The sequence below is a fragment of the Panulirus ornatus genome, chromosome 29, assembly GCF_036320965.1.
Source record: "Panulirus ornatus isolate Po-2019 chromosome 29, ASM3632096v1, whole genome shotgun sequence".
Classification (NCBI taxonomy): Eukaryota; Metazoa; Arthropoda; class Malacostraca; order Decapoda; family Palinuridae; genus Panulirus; species Panulirus ornatus.
Genome location: NC_092252.1, coordinates 24,773,448 through 24,798,447, shown reverse-complemented (window position 1 = coordinate 24,798,447; position 25,000 = coordinate 24,773,448). Strand labels below are relative to the sequence as shown.

Here is a 25,000-nt window from a genome sequence, read left to right as displayed (position 1 = left end):
CTCTCTCAGCTTCCTGCTTGGGAAGTAATGGTTAAGTTTAGCACATTGTGCTACACCAAGTAGCGGTAATACCACTCATGTTAAGCAGCAGTTTAGAACATGCTCCACTCTAGCCTGCCTCCTCTAGACCTCATCTACGGCCGTTGTTCCCAGTATGGGACTCGGCATAACGGACCTTATGTCGTGATGCGTTCTGCATTGTGTTGCTCTACCAGGGTGGTACCTCGGTGGCCTTTAAGTAAAGGCCGAAGTCACAGCTGGGCTCGAGTCACTGTTGGCCAGGGTCACTGTTGGTCAGGGTCACTGTCGGTCAGGGTCACTGTTGGTCAGGGTCACTGTTGGTCAGGGGCACTGTTGGCCAGGGTCACTGTTGGTAAGGGTCACTGTTGGTCAGGGTCACTGTTGGCCAGGGTCACTGTCGGTCAGGGTCACTATTGGTCAGGGTCACTGTTGGTCAGGGTCACTGTTGGTCAGGGTCACTGTCGGTCAGGGTCACTGTTGGTCAGGGTCACTGTTGGTCAGGGTCACTGTCGGTCAGGGTCACTATTGGTCAGGGTCACTGTTGGTCAGGGTCACTGTTGGTCAGGGTCACTGTCGGTCAGGGTCACTGTTGGTCAAGGTCACTGTTGGTCAGGGTCACTGTTGGTCAGGGTCACTGTTGGTCAGGGTCACTGTTGGTTTCGGATGACCGCTGGTTCGGGTCACCGCTGTTTAGGATGAGCGCTGGATCCCAGTTACTGTTGATGGCGGGGGGGGACTTCTTCTATGCTTGTCACTGTTGTTACACGATCACTGCTGATCTGAGTCCGTATCACCGCTAGGTTAGATTTCTTTGTTCCGGATCACTGCTGAGCCCGGTTACTACAGGTCAGGGTCACTGTCGATTGGGATCAATGCAGGTCAGAGTCGTTTTTCGCCTCGACCACTGCTGGTCAGAGTCACCGTTAGTGTGGGATACCTCTGGTCCTGGTCACTGCAGGCACAGTCACTTCTACCAAAATATTGGCACAAGTCACTGCTAGATTAGATCACTGCTGGTCGTCCGGGTCACCGTTGAGGCCCAGGTCAATGCTGTTGACTCCCTGATCACTGTCACAACTGACCTTCAGCAGGTCAGCCAGCGAGGCTCGAGGTATTATTGATGCACCAAGGTCAGTACAACACCACATGAGGAAGAGCAAGTAACATAAGGATACAACGTGTATACCTGATACACACACACACACACACACACACACACACACACACACCACCCATATTCACACAAGAAGGATGAAGGCAAGCAAGTATGAATATGTACATGTGCATATATGTGTATGTATATATATATGTATATATATATATATATATATATATATATATATATATATATATATATATATATATATATATGTATATGTTGATATGTATATGTATGTATATATGTGCGTGTGTGGGCGTCTATGTGTATATGAGCGGATGGGCCATTCTTCGTCTGTTACCTCCTGCCACTTTCTCTTTCACATCTCCCAGTCATTTGCACTCCTGCCCTATAAGTGCCGCTCAAACGCCTCTCTTTTCTTTTTCACTAACAACTTTACATCTTCATCCCACCACTCACTTGCGTTTCTCATCAACCCACCGTATCTCTTGTACATGCCATCACTGCTTCACTAAATCCAATATCCTATTCCTCACCCACTCCCCTCACTTCATTTGATCTCACCTTTTGCCATTCTAAACTCAATCTCCCTTAGTATTTCATCACGCAAGTCTCCTTCCTAAACTTTCACCACTTTCTTCTCCCTGATACTGTATCCTCTTTTTCGAAAACCTCTACAAATCTTCACCCTCGCCTCCACAAGATAGTGATCAGACATCCCACCAACTGCCCCTATTACCACATTTATATCCAAAAGTCTCTCTTCACACGCTTATCCATTAATATGTAATCTATTAATGCCCGTTGACCATCTCTCCTACTCACATACTTATCCTTGTTTACATCTCTCTTTTATAGACCAGGTATTCCCAATCACAGGTCTTTTTTCAGCACACAACTCTACAAGCTCTTCACCATCTCCATTCATAACACTGAACACCTAGTAGGCACCAATGACACCCTCAGCTGCCACGTTACTTACCTTGACATTCAAATCACCCATCACCAATACACGCTCTCGTAAACCCATCACCAATACACGCCTTCGTAAACCCATCACCAATACACGCTCTCGTAAACCCAAACTGCTAACACACTCACTCAATATTCTTTCTCCCCTATCCCCAGGGATAATATATATATATATATATATATATATATATATATATATATATATATATATATATATATATATATATATATATATTCTTTTTTTTTTGCCGCTGTCTCCCGCGTTTGCGAGGTAGCGCAAGGAAACAGACGAAAGAAATGGCCCAACCCACCCCCATACACATGTATATACATACGTCCACACACGCAAATATACATACCTACACAGCTTTCCATGGTTTACCCCGGACGCTTCACATGCCCTGATTCAATCCACTGACAGCACGTCAACCCCGGTATACCACATCGATCCAATTCACTCTATTCCTTGCCCTCTTTTCACCCCCCTGCATGTTCAGGCCCCGATCACACAAAATCTTTTTCACTCCATCTTTCCACCTCCAATTTGGTCTCCCTCTTCTCCTCGTTCCCTCCACCTCCGACACATATATCCTCTTGGTCAATCTTTCCTCACTCATTCTCTCCATGTGCCCAAACCATTTCAAAACACCCTCTTCTGCTCTCTCAACCACGCTCTTTTTATTTCAACACATCTCTCTTACCCTTACGTTACTTACTCGATCAAACCACCTCACACCACACATTGTCCTCAATCATCTCATTTCCAGCACATCCATCCTCCTGCGCACAACTCTATCCATAGCCCACGCCTCGCAACCATACAACATTGTTGGAACCACTATTCCTTCAAACATACCCATTTTTGCTTTCCGAGATAATGTTCTCGACTTCCACACATTCTTCAAGGCTCCCAGAATTTTCGCCCCCTCCCCCACCCTATGATCCACTTCCGCTTCCATGGTTCCATCCGCTGCCAGATCCACTCCCAGATATCTAAAACACTTTACTTCCTCCAGTTTTTCTCCATTCAAACTTACCTCCCAATCGACTTGACCCTCAACCCTACTGTACCTAATAACCTTGCTCTTATTCACATTTACTCTTAACTTTCTTCTTTCACACACTTTACCAAACTCAGTCACCAGCTTCTGCAGTTTCTCACATGAATCAGCCAACAGCGCTGTATCATCAGCGAACAACAACTGACTCACTTCCCAAGTTCTCTCATCCACAACAGACTTCATACTTGCCCCTCTTTCCAAAACTCTTGCATTAACCTCCCCAACAATCCCATCCATAAACAAATTAAACAACCATGGAGACATCACACACCCCTGCCGCAAACCTACATTCACTGAGAACCAATCACTTTCCTCTCTTCCTACACGTACACATGCCTTACATCCTCGATAAAAACTTTTCACTGCTTCTAACAACTTGCCTCCCACACCATATATTCTTAATACCTTCCACAGAGCATCTCTATCAACTCTATCATATGCCGTCTCCAGATCCATAAATGCTACATACAAATCCATTTGCTTTTCTAAGTATTTCTCACATACATTCTTCTAAGCAAACACCTGATCCACACATCCTCTACCACTTCTGAAACCACACTGCTCTTCCCCAATCTGATGCTCTGTACATGCCTTCACCCTCTCAATCAATACCCTCCCATATAATTTACCAGGAATACTCAACAAACTTATACCTCTGTAATTTGAGCACTCACTCTTATCCCCTTTGCCTTTGTACAATGGCACTATGCACGCATTCCGCCAATCCTCAGGCACCTCTCCATGAGTCATACATACATTAAATAACCTTACCAACCAGTCAATAATACAGTCACCCCCTTTTTTAATAAATTCCACTGCAATACCATCCAAACCTGCTGCCTTGCCGGCTTTCATCTTCCGCAAAGCTTTTACTACCTCTTCTCTGTTAACCAAATCATTTTCCCTAACCCTCTCACTTTGCACACCACCTCGACAAAAACACCCTATATCTGCCACTCTATCATCAAACACATTCAACAAACCTTCAAAATACTCACTCCATCTCCTTCTTACATCACCACTACTTGTTATCACCTTCCCATTTGCGCCCTTCACTGAAGTTCCCATTTGCTCCCTTGTCTTACGCACTTTATTTACCTCCTTCCACAACATCTTTTTATTTTCCCTAAAATTTAATGATACTCTCTCACCTCAACTCTCATTTGCCCTCTTTTTCACCTCTTGCACCTTTCTCTTGACCTCCTGTCTCTTTCTTTTATACATCTCCCACTCAATTGCATTTTTTCCCTGCAAAAATCGTCCAAATGCCTCTCTCTTCTCTTTCACTAATAATCTTACTTCTTCATCCCACCACTCACTACCCTTTCTAATCAACCCACCTCCCACTCTTCTCATGCCACAAGCATCTTTTGCGCAATCCATCACTGATTCCCTAAATACATCCCATTCTTCCCCCACTCCCCTTACATCCATTGTTCTCACCTTTTTCCATTCTGTACTCAGTCTCTCCTGTACTTCCTCACACAAGTCTCCTTCCCAAGCTCACTTACTCTCACCACCCTCTTCACCCCAACATTCACTCTTCTTTTCTGAAAGCCCATACAAATTTTCACCTTAGCCTCCACAAGATAATGATCAGACATCCCTCCAGTTGCACCTCTCAGCACATTAACATCCAAAAGTCTCTCTTTCGCGCGCCTGTCAATTAACACGTAATCCAATAACGCTCTCTGGCCATCTCTCCTACTTACATACGTATACTTATGTATATCTCGCTTTTTAAACCAGGTATTCCCAATCACCAGTCCTTTTTCAGCACATAAATCTACAAGCTCTTCACCATTTCCATTTACAACACTGAACACCCCATGTATACCAATTAGTCCCTCAACTGCCACATTACTCACCTTTGCATTCAAATCACCCATCACTATAACCCGGTCTCGTGCATCAAAACCACTAACACGCTCATTCAGCTGCTCCCAAAACACTTGCCTCCCATGATCTTTCTTCTCATGCCCAGGTGCATATGCACCAATAATCACCCATCTCTCTCCATCAACTTTCAGTTTTACCCATATTAATCGAGAATTTACTTTCTTACATTCTATCACATACTCCCACAACTCCTGTTTCAGGAGTAGTGCTACTCCTTCCCTTGCTCTTCTCCTCTCACTAACCCCTGACTTTACTCCCAAGACATTCCCAAACCACTCTTCCCCTTTACCCTTGAGCTTCGTTTCACTCAGAGCCAAAACATCCAGGTTCCTTTCCTCAAACATACTACCTATCTCTCCTTTTTTCACATCTTGGTTACATCCACACACATTTAGACACCCCAATCTGAGCCTTCGAGGAGGATGATCACTCCCCGCGTGACTCCTTCTTCTGTTTCCCATTTTAAAAAGTTAAGAAATACAAGGAGGGGAGGATTTCTGGCCCCCCGCTCCCGTCCCCTCTAGTCGCCTTCTAGGACACGCGAGGAATGCGTGGGAAGTACTCTTTCACCACTATCCCCAGGGATAATATATATATATATATATATATATATATATATATATATATATATATATATATATATATATATATATATATATATATATATATATACACATACATACGCACACACACACACACACACACACACACATATACATATTTATACATATGAAAAATGTAAGAAATAATTTAGAAAACTGAAACTTCTAGCTTGAAATGAAATGAAAAAATGAATGTCACATAATGGTTCATATATATATTCATATATATATATATATTCATATATATATATATATATATATATATATATATATATATATATATATATATATATATATATATATATATATATATATATATATATTTATTTTCTTTCAAAGTATTCGCCATTTCCCGCGTTAGCAAGGTAGCGTTAAGAACAGAGGACTGGGCCTTTGAGGGAATATCCTCACATGGCCCCCTTCTCTGTTCCTTCTTTTGGAAAATTAAAAAAGAAAACGAGAGGGGAGGATTTCCAGCCCCCCACTCCCTCCCCTTTTAGTCGCCTTCTACGACACGCAGGGAATACGTGGGAAGTATTCTTTCTCCCCTAACCCTAGGGATAATATATATATATATATATATATATATATATATATATATATATATATATATATATATATATATATATATATATATATATATATATATATGGCGAGGTAGAGCGAGTGAGTCAGAAGAAACAGATGTTCTGATGATGTTATGTGGCGTGTGCATGACCCACCGCTGGTGTCATGTGTGTGTGTGTTGGGTCGCTGATGTATTAGCACATGTGTACGAGGGTTATTATGAGTATATGTACATGTGTTGGCATTGCAGTGTATGTGTGTGTGTGTGTGTGTGTGTGTGTGTGTGTGTGTGTGTGTGTGTGCGTGTGTGTGTGCGTGTGTGTGTGTTGATTTGAAGTGTTGATTTGTGTGTTGATTTGAAGTGTTAAAAGTTGTGATCAGGTCACCCCTCACGCCTTTCTCTTTCACTGTGTGCAAATTCAAGGCCTCTAGCCTTTCCCTTAATCTCCATTATTTAATTTTGACGCCATCTTTTCTGTCCTCCTCTGGACCTTCTCTTTGCGGTAACTAAACATGGGATGCATATCCTAGTATTGGCCTTATGTACGATGTGGACAGCTTGCTGAATATTCTCTTATCCACATACAAGATATGCTGGTCTGATATTATCTCGTGTGTGTCTGTGTTTGTGTCTGTGTGTTTGTATATGTGTATATGCATCTTTGCACTCGTGTTTGCCCGTCTGTCTGTCTACCTGTCTGTCTGTCTTTCCTTATATGTGCCTGTGCACTCGTGTGTGTGTGTGTGTGTGTGTGTGTGTGTGTGTGTGTGTGTGTGTGTGTGCACCCCAGCTCCGGGAGCGGCCGGCCCAATGATTATGTCCAGCCGCCACCTGCACACCTGCCTCACATTGCCACCACTCCCTCACCTCTCTCTCTCTCTCTCTCTCTCTCTCTCTCTCTCTCTCTCTCTCTCTCTCTCTCTCTCTCTCTCTCTTTTTTTTTTTTTTTTTTTTTTTTTTTCAAAAGAAGGAACAGAGAATTGGGCCAGGTGAGGGTATTCCCTCAAAGGCCCAGTCCTCTGTTCTTAACGCTACCTCGCTAATGCGGGAAATGGCGAATAGTTTGAAAGAAAGAAAAAAAGATATATATATATATATATATATATATATATATATATATATATATATATATATATTTTTTTTTTTTTTTTTTTTTTATACTTTGTCGCTGTCTCCCGCGTTTGCGAGGTAGCGCAAGGAAACAGACGAAAGAAATGGCCCCCCCCCCCCATACACATGTACATACACACGTCCACACACGCAAATATACATACCTACACAGCTTTCCATGGTTTACCCCAGACGCTTCACATGCCTTGATTCACTCCACTGACAGCACGTCAACCCCTGTATACCACATCGCTCCAATTCACTCTATTCCTTGCCCTCCTTATATAATAAAAAATATATATATATATATATATATATATATATATATATATATATATATATATATATATATATATATGCCTCTGCTGCCGGTCGTATGACACCAACATGTGTCAACACGTAAGCAAGACAGTAATGTGACACACTCCATCACTCGTCCCAAAACCACACTTTTCCTCACCATTCATAAAGGATCTAATTTCTCATCCGTCACACTTTCCTACATGAGTCACGTGACAGCTACACATTCATATCGTCACATACAAGATTCCCATAAGTCATGTGACAAGACAATGAGTTTCATAATGCAACCATGACTTGTGTAACGCAACTCCATGTTATCGATCACAACCCCATGTTACGTATCACAACCCCATGTTACGTCACAACCCCATGTTACGTATCACAACCCCATGTTACGTATCAGAACCCCATGTTACGTATCACAACTACAAGGTCCACTGTCACGTGACGTTTTTGTCGTAGGTCACATGATACTACGTCATGGCACTTAGCACGATCATGAGTCACATAACAAGACCAAATAGTAACGCTACTACAAGTCACATAACGCACTACCACAACTCTCTTACTGGACGAGCTCACATCTCACAAGATTACCGTAAGTCACATAACACACATACCACGATCACATAACACACATACCACGATCATATAACACACATACCACGATCACATAACACACTACCACAAGTAACACAGCCAGTCTTCCACAAGTCTCATAACTCATCTACTATGTGTTACATTACCACGATTCACATAAAACACTTCGTCACGTCGCGTAAGATGATACCATATGTCACACTACACACTAACAGGTTCACATAACATTACTCCGTCACTACACTCGTCATCTAGATCTAGAACTTGACAGAGCTGAGTGGAAAGCGGTACGACATATAAACTGTTCGAGACTAATTACCAAATTTGACCCTCTTGCCCTACGCCACAATGTTGGTTCACTTTCCCTTCTCTGTATGCATTACTCCGGTGTTTGCTCCCGAGAGCTGGCTGCTTGTGTGCCCCCCACCACTAGATAGAGTACGCAATACTCAACAAGCTGCTGCGTCACATGATTACTATTGGCCGCTGGCAACTCAAGGGTGGGCCATTTTGATAACTGTTTTTTCCCCCACACCTCGAAGCTTTGGAACCCGCTTATCCTCTCAAGTATTTTCCAGTAACTGTGACATGGCACATTTAAAAGACAGATTTTTCACTTCCTCCAAAATGTCCCTTTTTCCCCCTTTCATTAACCTCTCTGCATGTAAATAAAGGCCCAGATCACTGCCACTCGTTCCATAATACACGATCACATGTCACAGTAGACATTACCCACACATTGCAATGTACAATAACACACGTCATACAATTCATAATAACACGTCATACAGCATAATAACACGCCGAGTGATACACTGCCTCACGTTACATAACAAACTACCACGTCACATAGCACTTAAATGCATTTCATAGCGGACCATCATACGTGACACATAGCGGACCATCATGCGTGACACATAGCGGACCATCATACGTGACACATAGCGGACCATCATACATGACACATAGCGGACCATCATACGTGACACATAGCGGACCATCATGCGTGACACATAGCGGACCATCATACGTGACACATAGCGGACCATCATACGTGACACATTACCACGTCACAAAACACGACTATAAGTCACATCTCGCACACGTCATATAAGACTACCACATATCATATACCACACTACCCCACTACCTGACCCGTCTATAGCTAACTCTTCCTCAGATAAAGCTGCTCTCCTTGGTCACCTCATTCTTCTCGATTTCAGCTTTAGATGATAGTGTGTCGAGTCTTCCTTTCTCACCTCCAGCCACTGAGCCTACCACGTGTGTAACATCTTCACACTGGGTCTTTGAAGTACTTTCCCAGTTCCATGTAGGCAAGACGTCCGGTACGGCCCAGATGGCAGACCTCCTCGAGTCCTGAGAAAATGTTCCTCTGAGTTGACATCAGTTCTTGCTCGCCTATTTCGTCTGTGTCTGGCAACCCAGATTGTTCCTTTTTGTAAGCGTGCCTTCGTGGAACCCATCATTAGGAAAGGAGGCCAATCTATCTTTTGCCCCATTGGCCTTATCAAGACTTTCCTTAATCCTCACTTTCTTAAGTTCTTCTTTCTGATCACCAATACAGATTTAGCAGTGCAATGTCTACACTTGATCTCTCCTGTGTGGCCCACATCTGTTCCTCATCACTCAGGGATTTTGATGAAACTTTTGTCGTGGTCTTCGAGATCTCCTAAGCATGTGACAGGGTGTGGCATAAGTCTTTGCCATGTAACCTCCCTTCATTTGGCTCCCCTGCTTCTCTCTGTTCTCTGTTGTATTGCTTCCTCTCTCGCCGAGTCATCGCAAGAGCCGGTGATGGAGTGACACCCCCTCCCCTCCCTCTCATATCCTATCAACAGTGGTGTCCCTGAGGGTTCTGTCCTATCGCCTACTCTGTTTCTTCTCTCCATGAATGGTCTTTCTTCAGCCTCAACCTCAAACCTTATTCACTGTTATGATGAAGCTTCTACATCACACAATCTGTCTGTATTACGTGCAACCTCCTTCGTATTCTCTTACAGCTGCAGGTGGTCAACGTGAATGGACCGAATGCCATTCCAACTCGTGTCCTAAGCGAATGTTTCTCTGAGCTGACTCTGATCATTGCTTGTTTATTTCGTTTCTGTCAAAAAAAAACCTCTCTCTCTCTCTCTCTCTCTCTCTCTCTCTCTCTCTCTCTCTCTCTCTCTCTCTCTCTCTCTCTCTCTCTCTCTCTCTCTCTCTCTCTCTCTCTCTCTCTCTCTCTCTCTCTCTCTCAAACCACCACCACCATACCCGTTCTCTTTCTCATACTGAACATATTTTTTTTTCTCTCGGTTCGGATCTGTGCAAGATGTCGGAGTAGGGAAGCAGTAAATTGGGTAAAAATTGATAGTGTTGAAATGTAAATTTTTCCCTTTTTCTGTTGTCATTCATTCCCCACTTTTCAGTTTCAAAACTCCACAGTTCCATCCGTTCGATCCTGTAATGACATGAACGTGAAGACCATAGCCACATCCTCCACTCTATCCTGGACGACCAACATAATCAATATCACAGAGTCTGCTTCCCAAAAAGCTGGGAGTGTTGTATACATGACGTGAAGTTTTCTTCATGACCAAGAAATTCACATCTGCCGGAGCTTTAGTCACCCGTATGTGGAGTGCTTCGTTCACGTCTCTATTATCGAGGTTGGAAGCAGAAACCTTCCGTCTCACTGATTCTCCGGGCATCATCTCTCTCTCCGACCGTCTCTCTCTATCAGCCATGTTCTTGCTATCGTCTCTCTGTTCCACAGATATCATTATAGCCCCTGATTTCATGAGCTATTTACCTGTGTCCCTGCCACTCAGGCTTGGACCCAGGGCACGCCTCAGGCTACTGCTACCCATCATAGTTTGTATGTGGAAATTAATCACACGAGGATTGACCGTTATAGTACCTCACTTCTCTCCTCGAACAGCAAAGCCTTGGAATTCCCTTCCTTCTTTCGTCTTTCCCTCTTCCTGTAACCTTTCTTCCTTTAAGAGTCAGGTCTACAAACACTTGCGGAACCCTGATTAATTTCCTCATTCATTTTACCCCTTCCCATTTTCTTTACTCAAGTTGGCCTCGACTGGGGCATTTTTCGCCCGTGATATGTTGGTCACCATAAACATATAAGTCACGTGACAGATACACGTCACATAGCACATCATAACACCAGCATACGTCACACATAGCACTCAACCTAACACAAGCACAACTCACATAACACCCAACTGTCACATGACCACGTGTCATGTAGGATTATCACACGTCTCAAAATACAACATAACACTACCAGAAACCACGTGCCATAATCACAAGTCACATGACTTAACCACAATCCCCAGGAGGCCACACGTCACATCACCACGTGTCACCTAAAAACATGGCCACACGCCACATACTACACCACTTCACATCACACACTACACTACCACATGCCACGTCAGGAGGCCACATACCTCCAGCCACCCCGTACTGCCGGCCATCGTGTCTGTTTACCGCACTGTGCACGATAGATATCAACCAGAAACGTGCGGCTTCATTACTTCCCCAGGATGAAGGCCAAAAGGTAGTGAACCCGTTGGGTCTACGGAGTGTGACACGTGGGAAAAAAGGAAACTGGGTTCTTGATGTGTCCACTGTAGCGAAGGTGAGCATCCTGCTCACTGTCAGTCAGCCGGAAGAATGTTTTGTGCTGGCTGGGCCGACCCAGAGAACGCCTCACTCTGCCCTTCCTCCACCCGAATAGTCGGCTGTGCTTTGTCTTCAGGATCACGAGAGCCGTTTCCGAGGTGTCTCCTGTGGGGACTCTCGACTCTACTGAGGCTCAGGTTGGACCCAACATCGGGTGAAGGACGTGCTAAGAGTGTCCGCTAACAATAAGGTGGCTACTGTTTCACATCAGGTCTTCCTCAGTGCCTTCCCACCTCCCCAGCCATCCAAACTGGCACATCCTGTGTGTGGTGGTGGTGGTGGTGGTGGTGGTGGTGGTGGTGGTGGAGTCAGTCCTCCACCACCAGCCCCAGCTAACGGGAGGGAAGGTCACCTGCCTCGCCAAACTCTCCCTCACATGCCACACCTCCTCCTCCTCCAAGCACCTTTGCTCTTACGACCAGCAGTGTCCAGCCCCACGTCTCTCCTGGCAGATACCACCCACATCCTCCCGCAACCCAGTAATGCCACCTCAAGAATTGAAGTGCGAGACGAGCAATTACTGCTGGATGGAGTTATTACCCGGTTAAGGTGGTCTCCAGCGGGGCTAACGGCTTATTAATGATGTAGCGGTTATCCTGGTGAGTGGGTCTGACGGGGGCGTTCCCTGGCGACACTGACAGGTCCTGTACCAGGCCTGCCAGGCTCCTGCTCCGGAGATCACGGGGCTCCGGCCACTGTCTGGTGTCACGAGGTCCCAACCTGTCCCAGGTGTCACGGGGCTCCGGCCTATGAGGCCTTACCCTACATCAGGTGTCCAGAGGCCCCGTGTGTCCAGAGGCCCCGTGTGTCCAGAGGCCCCGTGTTGTGTCGAGTGTCACGGTCCCCATCCGGTATCTAGTGCTAGAGGCCCCAACCAATATCATATGTCGGGAGGCCCCCATGCTGTGCCAGGTGTCAGGAGGCCCCCATGCTGTGCCAGGTGTCAGGAGGCTCCAATCGGTATCATGTATCAGTAGTCCCCAACCTGGGCCAGGTGTCAGAACCCCCTCCCCTCCCAAGCTGTGCCGGGTGTCAGAAGGCCTCCCCCCAGCAATGTCAGGTGTCAGAACCTCCTCCCGTCCCCTAGCTGTGGCAGGTGTCATCCCTCGGGGAGACCAGGTATGCCCCAGGCAGTGTCCAGCCCTCCGCCAACACACGGTGAAGGTCGAGCGGCTGTTATGGTCAAGGGAGGTGTGGCCTTGCATACTGGGGGAGCAGTGGCCAGCCTCGCCCGCTAGTGCACCGCTCTCCTCCTCCTCCTCCTACCTTGCTCCCCACACGCAGTCATGCAGTCCTTCTTAACTCTGACATCAGAGCCGTGTGTGTGTGTGTGTGTGTGTGTGTGTGTGTGTTTGTGTTCGCGCGCGAGGGGGGGAGGGGTGCGCTTGGCACGGAGAAAGACGGAAGGGACAAAGCGATGAATCAACCACAGATTAAGAAGCAACACACTCTCTCTCTCTCTCTCTCTCTCTCTCTCTCTCTCTCTCTCTCTCTCTCTCTCTCTCTCTCTCTCTCTCTCTCTCTCTCTCTCTCTCTCTCTCTCTCTCTCTCTCTCTCTCTCCGTATCAGCCTCGCTGGCTTCTCGTTATCTTATCACCCGCTCTTCAGCAGTGGCCGTTATCACAAGAGACACTTTGTGGCAGTGAGATAGCGGGGCCGGACGCCCTCCTGACCCGCACCACCTCCGTCGCCCAGTGTGACATGAGAGCTGTCTGCTGCAGTTGGAACCTTCCTCCCGCCACCCTCTCATCCTGCACCCACCACACCCAACCTTCCTCCCGCCACCCTCTCATCCTGCACCTCACCACACCCAACCTTCCTCCCGCCACCCTCTCATCCTGCACCTCACCACACCCAACCCTCCTCCCGCCACCCTCTCATCCTGCACCCACCACACCCAACCCTCCTCCCGCCACCCTCTCATCCTGCACCCACCACACCCAACCTTCCTCCCGCCACCCTCTCATCCTGCACCTCACCACACCCAACCCTCCTCCCGCCACCCTCTCATCCTGCACCCACCACACCCAACCCTCCTCCCGCCACCCTCTCATCCTGCACCCACCACACCCAACCTTCCTCCCGCCACCCTCTCATCCTGCACCCACCACACCCAACCTTCCTCCCGCCACCCTCTCATCCTGCACCCACCACACTCGACCCTGCAGCGCGGGGGCGGGTTCCTCGTGAAGGGATTTTACCCGATTTCCCAAGTGTTCCCACGACCGTTACCGAAACACAATAACAAGCCAGCTGTTGTATCCCTGTATTTCCTAGTGTTGTTGTAGGTTCGTGTAAACACTTCTCGCTTGACCCAAATATGTATATTTGCATATCATCTGCCCGTAACATCATATCAATTGTTAGAACGTTAAGGCCATGTGAACTAGACATGTTGTGGTGACGGTAGAAGACCTGTGGCTAAAGTTGGTGTTGATGTTTCCAGGGATGGCGTGTGGCAGTGTGTTTGCCACAGAGAGCCAGCTGGGGCGTGACCTCTCCGGCCTCGACCCGACACGTAACGATCTGGCCTCTGACCTCTCGAGAAAGAAGAGAGACTCGCCTCCAGTCTCCAGGACCGCCTCCCACAGGTGAGTGTCTCAACCACATTGTAACCACGATCCTCGCTGCCCTCTGGTGGTCAAGACTTGTCCTGTGTGTCTGTAGGATGCACAGAGGCCACACACGAGCGACACAGAGATTGGCAACTAATGCTCCACATCACACACTAGATCTGTTCCCTCACACTGGTACAATCATCGCTGTGCTACAACACAGTTCTGCTATGTTGGCATAAGTAATCTTATTCGAACATGTAAGTGTAGGATATTATCTATGACCGCTGGCATTCAAAACGTTCCATCATCTGTGACTTCTCGTGTGGAATCAGCCTGAGACAATACGACCAGAGGAATTCAGTAGCACTATATGTATAGGAATACATTCACCTGTGGGACTGTGGATGTTATGGTAGGGTTCTGTACCTATGTAGAAGACACATCACCTGACAGTAACCAGTGGATGTTGTATGTATGCTATTCAGTGAGTAAGCGTCTGTGTGAGAGTAGTGGCCGTTGTCGTAGTAATAAGAGAAACACCGCCAGGAGTAAATGAACGGTTACACCAACGTTAAAAAGTATTTACTATGGTTTATGTATGTCTTGGCTCTTGTAATAAGGGAGGCAGGTGAAGGCCAGTTTCATTAACCAGGGCAGAGTTGCTGGCCATCCAATCTTCTCTAATGATTTACCAACTCAACCATGACTGTGTCCAGCGAGTGGATATACACTTGACATGATCCTCGACGTGATCCTTGACATCTTCCTTGACATGATCCTCGACGTGATCCTTGACATGTTTCTCGAGATGATCCTCGACGTGATCCTTGACATGTTCCTTGAGATGATCCTCGACGTGATCCTTGACATGTTTCTCGAGATGATCCTCGACGTGATCCTTGACATGTTCCTTGAGATGATCCTCGACGTGATCCTTGACATGTTTCTCGAGATGATCCTCGACGTGATCCTTGACATGTTCCTTGAGATGATCCTCGACGTGATCCTTAACATCTTCCTTGAGATGATCCTCGACGTGATCCTTGACATCTTCCTTGAGATGATCCTCGACGTGATCCTTGACATCTTCCTTGAGATGATCCTCGACGTGATCCTTGACATCTTCCTTGAGATGATCCTCGACGTGATCCTTGACATCTTCCTTGAGATGATCCTTCATGTGATTCTTGAAATGCATGATTGTTGACGTGGGTCCAGCTATCACTTGAACACGCCTAAGTTTGGAGGGGCGGCAGGTGTGTACAACGTACTGACACGGAGTGTGTAAGATGGTTCCCGACCATCACTTCAATACTCCTACGTCAGTAGGGTGGTATTTCCCAACTAGTCCAAGCTTAAGCAACACAACAAGTAAAGCAAAAAGATTAGAATATAATAATGATACAAACTATAGACATATCTCAGACCCTGACATCAGTACAAACAAGGAACATCCTTCGTTCCCTCAGAGCCTGAAGGCACCGAAGAGATCCCCCTCAGCCATCCAGCGACGTACATAATGAACATTGTTTATGTTACCTTGGTTACCCTCCCTTGCTGCAGCCAACATTAAGCAACATCATTATATACCTCAACCCTCAGGCTGACGGGGTATATGAATGAGGAAACAAAGAACGTGTACCCAGACAACGTACCTCACAGAACCCTACACCTCTCTCTCTCTCTCTCTCTCTCTCTCTCTCTCTCTCTCTCTCTCTCTCTCTCTCTCTCTCTCTCTCTCTCTCTCTCTCTCTCTCTCTCTCTCTCTCTCTCTCTCTCTCTCTCTCTCTCTCTCTCTCTCTCTCTCGTTAAAGAAACTCGCCAGGGGTTGGCTGTATGGGGAGAAGAGGGCCGTGCAGGGGTTAGTGTCTGGGGAGAGGAATGCTGTACAGGGTTGGGGATCTGGGGAGGGGAGAGCCGTGCAGGGGTTGGTGGTCTGAGAAGATCTGTACCCGAGAAAGATGGACGCCTGACTAATGGACGTGTGTGTTGCTCAGTATACAGTCCGCCCGTCTCTCCTGTTGACCCAAGGGACCCGGAACAACAGTTTCATTTTCCTTTAGTGAGGTAATATCCTGACACGTTGGCTGGATCCTTCACTATGCGCTCCACCAGCGTCTTCCTTAGTAACAATGGATCCAAATCAGTTTCCGTTTTCTGTATGAGGAGTCGTCTCTATACAGTTTGCTAGTCTCCCTGCTGAGAGCAGTCGACGGAGTTCTTGTTTTGTGTTCTTTGGAAATCCTTTTCGAGCTTCTGGTGCGGATTGAGCCGTGCCAAGGCTTGAAGCTGTGAATCAGGGATGAACTGCTGTCTCGTATAGTCTCGTTTTCTCTGAAGCTTTGTTCGTGGCCTAAGAGGACGGTTACGATTCCAAGTGTAATGATCACTTGAGCAGTGGGAACGTGCAGCAGACACCGACCCCTTTTGGGCCACCTTTTCCACACAATATCCCTCACGCCCGTACCTGTGACACATGTAAAATATATCAGTTTCGAAATATACACTCGGTGTTTGAACAATATCCTCCAGGGTCAAGACCTTCACCTCCCCTGCCCAGTGTACGATGGCCTCATGGCCTTAGGATGTTCCCCTTAGTGACACTTCTCCTGGCTGGTTGCGAGGTAGTTGCTCTGTATGCCAGCAATATCGTCTTAGCTTCCCTATCATCATCATTGTTAAGCTTCACTTGAATTAAACTTCTTCCCTTTCAGCCTCTCCTCCTTTTTTTTTATAAGAACATTCTCGACTTCTTGTTCATAAATGGTTACTTTTTAACATTTTTCGAGACGTGTAGGAGGAACCAGACGTTGTCTGAATCTTCCTTATCATCTTCCTCTGGAATCTTTACCGCTTTATATGCAACTTGGGCCAGATCTTCCTCCGCCGACGTGAGATCCACCGGCCTGCCTCTCCTCACCATCTGCATTGCTTTGCAAGTAGAAGGTATCGCAAGAAATGTCTGCAACAAGGGTCGCCCTGCTGGCTGAACGGCAAAACAGTCTCAGCCGGTTCGGTGGCTGTTGAGGTTTCTCACTGTGTCATACAACAGTTCAGCAATGATAACACACTGCGTCTCCCCACACTGTTTGGTCACGATCATCGGCACAGAGTATAAGGTCGTAGACATCCTGTAAGATCCATGCAGTCAGGGTCTAGTAGTCTTCATACGATCAAATACTGTGCCGTCTGTGGATAAGAACTGGAACTCTCAGGTTCCCTCTCATCCACCATCGGATTATTAGAAAATGGGTTTTTTTTGTGGATACTCCTCTAGTGTAGATGGTTACCAGGGACCATTCATGTAGTTTGTTCAACAGACACAAGATCTAAGCTGTTGTTTTCAGAACTCAATGGACCAGTTCAAGTCAACCCCAAATTACGTACAGGCAGAGTGACATACTTGAGGTCAACAGTCTGCCTCATAACACATCTACTTGGACACTACCACACGTCACTGATCAAAAGCCGTCCACCTCTGTGACCCTTGCGTGTTGGGACAAGCCTACTGAAGCAGGACCAAGCCCTCCGGCTCTGCGAGTCGAGACAGAGAGCTCGCTGGAGCTTTGTCGAGAAGCATAACAGTCGACGATTGTCGGCGATTGTACTTAGCTGATACTTAGACTGGGCCAGCTGAAATTGTTAGTCTCAGATAGAACATGAAGCCACCGAGGCTTCAGCTTTTCATGCTCTGCTCATCAGCAAAGGAAGTCATCCACAGACATCTATGTCTACTCTTGATTGTTAGAACAACTCAGTTTTGTTGTGGATAAGCTGATGAAGTGTGCAGATATGGCGCTCTTTTGTTTTTTAGCCATTCAGCAGGTCACAGTGAACAGGTCCGTAATTTCTAAAATCAAAGCTGTTCATGAATTATGGATAAACTTATCGAGCAAGCGAGTGCTTAATCATATACGAATGAAGAGGAATATACGAGAGAGGTTTCTTGTCCCCTGATGCAAGCAGGTGCCTCAAAAGTTCCCCAAGTCCAGCACCGGACTAGACAATGATGAAAGAGTAGACTACACATCATCTCCTGGTGAGGTGCTCATAATAAGATACTTTGGATGCCAAGGGATGAGAGACATCTTCAGGTCAGAGAAGCGACGCTCAAAGAAGTCTGATGAAGTGACACCGGAGAGAGAGAGAGAGAGAGAGAGAGAGAGAGAGAGAGAGAGAGAGAGAGAGAGAGAGAGAGAGAGAGAGAGAGAGAGATCAGTGTTATACTTAAAACTAATGTGTTTGTTCCAATGACGAGTTCTTTGTGGCTGCCTAGAGTATGGTAAAAAGGTCACGACCAGTGTTGCCCTTTGCAAAGCAGGAGTGTGACCGTGTTGCCCGTTGCAAAGCAAGAGTGTGACCAGTGTTGACAGTTGCAGAGCAGGAGTGTGACCAGTGTTGACAGTTGCAGAGGAGGAGTGTGACCAGTGTTGACAGTTGCAGAGCAGGAGTGTGACCAGTGTTGACAGTTGCAGGGCAGGAGTGTGACCAGTGTTGACAGCTGCAGAGCAGGAGTGTGACCAGTGTTGACAGTTGCAGAGCAGGAGTGTGACCAGTGTTGACAGTTGCAGAGCAGGAGTGTGACCAGTGTTGACAGCTGCAGAGCAGGAGTGTGACCAGTGTTGACAGTTGCAGAGCAGGAGTGTGACCAGTGATGACAGTTGCAGAGCAGGAGTGTGACCAATGTTGACAGTTGCAGAGCAGGAGTGTGACCAATGTTGACAATTGCAGAGCAGGAGTGTGACTAATGTTGACAATTGCAGAGCAGGAATGTGACCAGTGTTGACAGTTGCAGAGCAGGAGTGTGACCAGTGTTGACAGCTGCAGAGCAGGAGTGTGACCAGTGTTGACAGTTGCAGAGCAGGAGTGTGACCAGTGATGACAGTTGCAGAGCAGGAGTGTGACCAATGTTGACAGTTGCAGAGCAGGAGTGTGACCAGTGTTGACAGTTGCAGAGCAGGAGTGTGACCAATGTTGACAGTTGCAGAGCAGGAGTGTGACCAATGTTGACAATTGCAGAGCAGGAATGTGACCAGTGTTGACAGTTGCAGAGCAGAAGTGTGACTAGTGTTGACAGCTGCAGAGCAGGAGCGTGACCAATGTTAACAGTTGCAGAGAAGGAGTGTGACCAGTGTTAATTGTTGCAGAGCAGGAATGTGACCAGTGTTGACAGTTGCAGAGCAGGAGTGTGACCAGTGTTGACAGTTGCAGGGCAGGAATGTGACCAGTGTTGACAGTTGCAGAGCAGGAGTGTGACCAGTGTTGACAGTTGCAGAGCAGGAGTGTGACCAGTGTTAATTGTTGCAGAGCAGGAGTGTGACCAGTGTTGACAGTTGCAGAGCAGGAGTGTGACCAGTGTTGACAGCTGCAGAGCAGGAGTGTGACCAGTGTTGACAGTTGCAGAGCAGGAGTGTGACCAGTGTTTACAGTTGCAGAGCAGGAGTGTGACCAGTGTTAATTGTTGCAGGGCAGGAATGTGACCAGTGTTGACAGTTGCAGAGCAGGAGTGTGACCAGTGTTAATTGTTGCAGAGCAGGAATGTGACCAGTGTTGACAGTTGCAGAGCAGGAGTGTGACCAGTGTTAACTGTTGCAGAGCAGGAGTGTGACCAGTGTTGATTGTTGCAGAGCAGGAGTGTGACCAGTGTTAATTGTTGCAGAGCAGGAGTGTGACCAGTGTTAATTGTTGCAGAGCAGGAATGTGACCAGTGTTGACAGTTGCAGAGCAGAAGTGTGACCAGTGTTAATTGTTGCAGAGCAGGAGTGTGACCAGTGTTAATTGTTGCAGAGCAGGAGTGTGACCAGTGTTGACAGTTGCAGAGCAGGAGTGTGACCAGTGTTGATTGTTGCAGAGCAGGAATGTGACCAGTGTTGACAGTTACAGAGCAGGAGTGTGACCAGTGTTGACAATTGCAGAGTAGGAATGTGACCAGTGTTGACAGTTGCAGAGCAGGAATGTGACCAGTGTTGAAAGTTGCAGGGCAGGAATGTGACCAGTGTCGACAGTTGCAGAGCAGGAGTGTGACCAGTGTTGACAGTTGCAGAGCAGGAATGTGACCAGTGTTGACAGTTGCAGAGCAGGAGTGTGACCAGTCTTGACGGTTGCAGAGCAGGAGTGTGACCAGTGTTGACAGTTGCAGAGCAGGAGTGTGACCAGTGTCAATTGTTGCAGAGCAGGAGTGTGACCAGTGTTGACAGTTGCAGAGCAGGAATGTGACCAGTGTTGACAGTTGCAGAGCAGGAATGTGACCAGTGTTGACAGTTGCAGAGCAGGAATGTGACCAGTGTTGACAGTTGCAGAGCAGGAGTGTGACCAGTGTTGACAGTTGCAGAGCAGGAGTGTGACCAGTGTTGACTGTTGCAGAGCAGGAGTGTGACCAGTGTTGACAGTTGCAGAGCAGGAATGTGACCAGTGTTGATTGTTGCAGAGCAGGAGTGTGACCAGTGTTAATTGTTGCAGAGCAGGAGTGTGACCAGTGATGACAGTTGCAGAGCAGGAATGTGACCAGTGTTGACAGTTGCAGAGCAGGAGTGTGACCAGTGTTGACAGTTGCAGAGCAGGAATGTGACCAGTGTTGATTGTTGCAGAGCAGGAATGTGACCAGTGTTGACAGTTGCAGAGCAGAAGTGTGACCAGTGTTGACAGTTGCAGAGCAGGAGTGTGACCAGTGTTGACAGTTGCAGAGCAGGAATGTGACTAGTGTTGATTGTTGCTGAGCATGAATGTGACCAGTGTTGACAGTTGCAGAGCAGGAGGGTGACCAGTGTTGACAGTTGCAGAGCAGGAATGTGACCAGTGTTGATTGTTGCAGAGCAGGAATGTGACCAGTGTTAAGAGTTGCAGAGCAGGAATGTGACCAGTGTTGACAGTTGCAGAGCAGGAATGAGACCAGTGTTGACAGTTGCAGAGCAGGAGTGTGACCAGTGTTGACAGTTGCAGAGCAGGAGTGTGACCAGTGTTGACAGTTGCAGAGCAGGAGTGTGACCAGTGTTGACAGTTGCAGAGCAGGAGTGTGACCAGTGTTGACAGTTGCAGAGCAGGAATGTGACCAGTGTTGATTGTTGCAGAGCAGGAGTGTGACCAGTGTTAATTGTTGCAGAGCAGGAGTGTGACCAGTGATGACAGTTGCAGAGCAGGAATGTGACCAGTGTTGACAGTTGCAGAGCAGGAGTGTGACCAGTGTTGACAGTTGCAGAGCAGGAATGTGACCAGTGTTGACTGTTGCAGAGCAGGAATGTGACCAGTGTTGACAGTTGCAGAGCAGGAGTGTGACCAGTGTTGACAGTTGCAGAACAGGAGTGTGACCAGTGTTGACAGTTGCAGAGCAGGAATGTGACTAGTGTTGATTGTTGCTGAGCATGAATGTGACCAGTGTTGACAGTTGCAGAGCAGGAGTGTGACCAGTGTTGACAGTTGCAGAGCAGGAATGTGACCAGTGTTGATTGTTGCAGAGCAGCAATGTGACCAGTGTTGACAGTTGCAGAGCAGGAATGTGACCAGTGTTGACAGTTGCAGAGCAGGAATGAGACCAGTGTTGACAGTTGCAGAGCAGGAATGTGACCAGTGTTGACAGTTGCGGAGCAGGAGTGTGACCAGTGTTCACAGTTGCAGAGCAGGAGTGTGACCAGTGTTGACAGTTGCAGAGCAGGAGTGTGATCAGTGTTGACAGTTGCAGAGCAGGAATGTGACCAGTGTTGATTGTTGCAGAGCAGGAGTGTGACCAGTGTTGACTGTTGCAGAGCAGGAGTGTGACCAGTGTTAATTGTTGCAGAGCAGGAGTGTGACCAGTGATGGCAGTTGCAGAGCAGGAATGTGACCAGTGTTGACAGTTGCAGAGCAGGAGTGTGACCAGTGCTGACAGTTGCAGAGCAGGAATGTGACCAGTGTTGACAGTTGCAGAGCAGGAATGTGACCAGTGTTGAAAGTTGCAGAGCAGGAGTGTGACCAGTGTTAACAGTTGCAGAGCAGGAATGTGACAGGTATTGACAGTTGCAGAGCAGGAGTGTGACCAGTGTTGACAGTTGCAGAGCAGGAGTGTGACCAGTGTTAATTGTTGCAGGGCAGGAATGTGACGAGTGTTGACAGTTGCAGAGCAGGAGTGTGACCAGTGTTAATTGTTGCAGAGCAGGAGTGTGACCAGTGTTGACAGTTGCAGAGCAGGAGTGTGACCAGTGTTGACAGTTGCAGAGCAGGAGTGTGACAGTGTTGACAGTTGCAGAGCAGGAATGTGACCAGTGTTGACAGTTGCAGAGCAGGAGTGTGACCAGTGTTGACAGTTGCAGAGCAGGAATGTGACCAGTGTTGACAGTTGCAGAGCAGGAGTGTGACCAGTGTTGATTGTTGCAGAGCAGGAGTGTGACCAGTGTTGACTGTTGCAGAGCAGGAGTGTGACCAGCGTTGACAGTTGCAGAGAAGGAATATGACCAGTGTTGACAGTTGCAGAGCAGGAGTGCGACCAGTGTTGACAGTTGCAGAGCAGGAGTGTGACCAGTGTTGACAATTGCAGAGCAGGAATGTGACCAGTGTTGACAGTTGCAGAGCAGGAGTGTGACCAGTGTTGATTGTTGCAGAGCAGGAGTGTGACCAGTGTTGACAGTTGCAGAGCAGGAGTGTGACCAGTGTTGACAGTTGCAGAGCATGAGTGTGACCAGTGTTGACATTTGCAGAGCATGAGTGTGACCAGTGTTGACAGTTGCAGAGCAGGAGTGTGACCAGTGTTGACAGTTGCAGAGCAGGAGTGTGACCAGTGTTGACAGTTGCAGAGCAGGAGTGTGACCAGTGTTGACAGTTGCAGAGCAGGAGTGTGACCAGTGTTGACAGTTGCAGAGCAGGAGTGTGACCAGTGTTGACAGTTGACAGTAGCAGGAGTGTGACCAGTGTTGACAGTTGCAGAGCAGGAGTGTGACCAGTGTTGACAGTTGCAAGCAGGATGTGACCAGGTTGACTGTTGCAGAGCAGGAGTGTGACCAGTGTTGACAGTTGCAGAGCAGGAGTGTGACCAGTGTTGACAGTTGCAGAGCAGGTGTGTGACCAGTGTTGACAGTTGCAGAGCAGGAGTGTGACCAGTGTTGACAGTTGCAGAGCAGGAGTGTGACCAGTGTTGACAGTTGCAGAGCAGGAATGTGACCAGTGTTGACAGTTGCAGAGCAGGATGTGACCAGTGTTGACAGTTGCAGAGCAGGATGTGACCAGTGTTGACAGTTGCAGAGCAGGAGTGTGACCAGTGTTGACAGTTGCAGAGCAGGAGTGTGACCAGTGTTGACAGTTGCAGAGCAGGAGTGTGACCAGTGTTGACTGTTGCAGGGCAGGAGTGTGACCAGTGTTGCAGTTGCAGAGCAGGAGTGTGACCATGTTGATTGTTGCAGGGCAGGAATGTGACCAGTGTTGACAGCTGCAGAGCAGGAGTGTGACCAGTGTTTGACAGTTGCAGAGCAGGAATGTGACCAGTGTTGATTGTTGCAGGCAGAATGTGGACCATGTTGACAGTTGCAGAGCAGGAGTGTGACCAGTGTTGACAGTTTGCAGAGTAGGAGTGTGATCAGTGTTGAATGTTGCAGAGGAGTGTGACCAGTGTTGAACAGTGCAGAGCAGAGTGTGACCAGTGTTTGACAGTTGCAGAGCAGAGTGTGACCAGTGTTGACAGTTGCAGAGCAGGAGTGTGACCAGTGTTGACAGTTGCAGGGCAGGAGTGTGACCATTGTTGACTGTTGCAGAGCAGGAGTGTGCCCATGTTGACAGTTGCAGAGCAGGAATGTGACCAGTGTTGAGTGTTTGCAGAGCATGAATGTGACCCAGTGTTGACAGTTGCAGAGCAGGATTGTGACCAGTGTTGATCAGTTTGCAGAGCAGGAGTGTGACCAGTGTTGACAGTTGCAGAGCAGGAGTGTGACCAGTGTTGACAGTTGCAGAGCAGGAGTGTGACCAGTGTTGACAGTTGCAGAGCAGGAATGTGACCAGTGTTGATTGTTGCAGAGCAGGAGTGTGACCAGTGTTGAGAGTTGCAGAGCAGGAGTGTGACCAGTGTTGACAGTTGCAGAGCAGGAGTGTGACCAGTGTTGATTGTTGCAGGGCAGGAATGTGACCAGTGTTGACAGTTGCAGAGCAGGAGTGTGACCAGTGTTGACAGTTGCAGAGCAGGAGTGTGACCAGTGTTGACAGTTGCAGAGCAGGAGTGTGACCAGTGTTGACAGTTGCAGAGCAGGAATGTGACCAGTGTTGATTGTTGCAGGGCAGGAGTGTGACCAGTGTTGATTGTTGCAGGGCAGGAATGTGACCAGTGTTGACAGTTGCAGAGCAGGAATGTGACCAGTGTTGAGTGTTGCAGAGCAGGAGTGTGACCAGTGTTGACAGTTGCAGAGCAGGAGTGTGACCAGTGTTGATTGTTGCAGGGCAGGAATGTGACCAGTGTTGACAGTTGCAGAGCAGGAGTGTGATCAGTGTTGACAGTTGCAGAGCAGGAGTGTGACCAGTGTTGACAGTTGCAG

General features: G+C 47.5%; 1 protein-coding gene across 9 annotated transcripts in view; it reads left to right on the top strand.

Moving 5' to 3' along the window:
- LOC139758195 (uncharacterized) overlaps positions 1 to 25,000 on the top strand; it is a 307,882-nt gene that overhangs the window by 264,908 nt on the left and 17,974 nt on the right. For 7 of the 9 annotated variants that reach the window (XM_071679429.1, XM_071679431.1, XM_071679428.1 and 4 more), the window contains one exon: positions 14,405 to 14,549. In XM_071679429.1, the coding sequence (XP_071535530.1) occupies positions 14,407 to 14,549 (143 nt within the window). In that variant the 5' untranslated portion in view covers positions 14,405 to 14,406. Of the gene's footprint in view, positions 1 to 978; positions 1,152 to 13,992; positions 14,247 to 14,404; positions 14,550 to 25,000 lie in introns of those variants that run through there. The other 2 variants (XM_071679427.1, XM_071679433.1) reach the window with 2 other exon arrangements.